Source organism: Penaeus japonicus, unplaced genomic scaffold (assembly GCF_977035675.1).
Source record: "Penaeus japonicus unplaced genomic scaffold, GWHDUDI00000001_assembly GWHDUDI00000015, whole genome shotgun sequence".
Lineage (NCBI taxonomy): Eukaryota > Metazoa > Arthropoda > Malacostraca > Decapoda > Penaeidae > Penaeus > Penaeus japonicus.
The window spans coordinates 22,387,451-22,389,442 of NW_028234417.1; the positions used below are offsets into that span (position 1 = coordinate 22,387,451).

A 1,992-nucleotide genomic window follows, 5' to 3' on the forward strand; every position below is an offset into this window, starting at 1 on the left:
TGATCCATAAAGCCACATTGCATTGCCGAGGTCCCCCCGAGTATTGGTGCTGGGATATGGGAAGCCTGGAGGCATATTGGCCATCGCATTGAGTTTCAGTAATGCTGATCAGATGAATCATTCAAATAGCTGAAACCACCGGAAGGAGGTTAGGTCACAATTCTCACTGAACTGAACTGTAGACTTTATCGTCACTTAAGAAAGCAGTCTAAGCATTGACTTGGTATAATATAAAAGTATTTGCTGGACTTTCTGGAGCGCCAACGGTATGGGGTCATTATAATTACATGCCACTTTGCCACGATTTTGATAGTAAGATTGTAGGCCTCCTGCCATAGATGATGAAATTGCAACAATGGAGTCTAACAGTAGAATAACTAATATATTACATTCCATCTGCTATATTTAGGACCGATTGCGGGTAATGGTGAATTTATAAAAAGACAAGGAAGATAAAACTTACTTTCATTGCAAAATACTCCAATTTCCGAAACGAATGATTTAGTTTTATCCAACTATCAACAAGGCCATCTCAAGAGCATATTCAGTTTTCATTGTCGTGGAAATTTAAATACTATCGTCATGTATTCACACTTCACCTAAATTTATATATCTCTAAAGTTATAAGCTCATCATAAAACACCATAGAATATACTCCACATCCCTTCCTCTTATCACATGGGGTTTAACAAATGACAACGTAAAGGCAGCGGTATGGGACTGGATGTTGAAGTTGACTTGTTATATATTTTGATTTCGTCTCATTAATTTTGAACAATTTTATTGAATGGATGTGTGCGCGGAAGTCTTGATAAAAAATATATTCTTTCTTCTATCTTTTACCTTATTTTTCTTCCTTATGAATGTGGTTGAGTGTATTGCCAGCAGTAAAAATTTGGGAAGGATTTAAAATATTATTTAATGTGTTGGTACCATTCCCTTCCACATCTCTATTATTTCCGAGTTTGCGGTCACAATACAAAACAATCGACAGGGTTTAGAATGGGTTGTTAAAAGTATATACTTTTTAAGAAAAAAATGGAAGAGGTATTTCCAAAATTTCATGTTTTGTACCTTTATTCCTCCTTTTATATTTAAATGCCATTGATGGTCACTATTTGCAAAGAAAATGATCAGTTTCTCTAATATTTGGTCGGTTTTAGACGGGACTAACAGTATCAACTCAGTCGCAAGGCTTCTATTTTTCATATAACCCTTTCACAAGCATAGGGATATCTGATTACTAACAGCAGTTTAAAGCGGTTTACGGATGGCGGAAGCCACAATAGCATACAAGTTGGACCTTAAACTCAGATGGCAGGCATTCAGTCACAACACAATAGCATGCCCTAAAATTTATTGATGATACACTTACAAAGATAAAAAATTAATTGTCATACCACGGAGTAATACTTTCCCTTTCATGTGACCTTGGAATGCTGCTATAATTACAGTCATCTTGGTTATTAAATCGTTTAGTGTCTGTCGCTTACTTTGGATTCCTTCGCTTACTTCCTCCCTGTAAGATCTGCAGGCGCCTTTCTTAATCCCTCTTGCTGAATTTCACGCTCAGCTTCATGCGAAATGGAGATTCCCCAGCGTCGGTAGTGGAGGATTAGATCGGCTCCCACTTCGCGACTTAGGATTTTGTACACGTAGTCCAACTTGCGCTGTTCGCTCGCCGCGAGATGGTCAGCTTGGTCGGGAGAGAGGGCTCGCACCGACCGGTTGAGGTTTCGGAACATGTCCCATCCCGGGTTGGGGAAAGCATTCTTGATCTCCATCAGAAACACCAGCTTATGCCAACAGTCAGCTGCTTCGAAGGTCAAGCCTTTGTCCACTGCAAAAGCTGCTTCCGTGTATCTGTTTTCTCGTAGCAACCGGTTTCCATTACCGATCTGCTCTTCAATGTAACAGGAAAACAGGTTGACTGTCGACTCTGAGCCGTACGTGTAAGACCACCACTTATCTTGCTGGTAGTTGTGCCCCAAC

General features: G+C 39.8%; 1 protein-coding gene across 3 annotated transcripts in view; it reads right to left on the reverse strand.

Moving 5' to 3' along the window:
- Positions 1-1,340: 1,340 nt before the first annotated feature.
- The window catches only part of LOC122249697 (uncharacterized), a 10,382-nt gene continuing 9,730 nt past the window's right edge, over positions 1,341-1,992 (reverse strand). For all 3 annotated transcript variants that reach the window (XM_086544706.1, XM_086544704.1, XM_086544703.1), the window contains exon 4: positions 1,341-1,992. This exon is cut by the window's right edge and continues 1,330 nt beyond it. In XM_086544706.1, coding sequence (XP_086400832.1) covers positions 1,509-1,992 — 484 coding nt within the window. In that variant the 3' untranslated portion in view covers positions 1,341-1,508.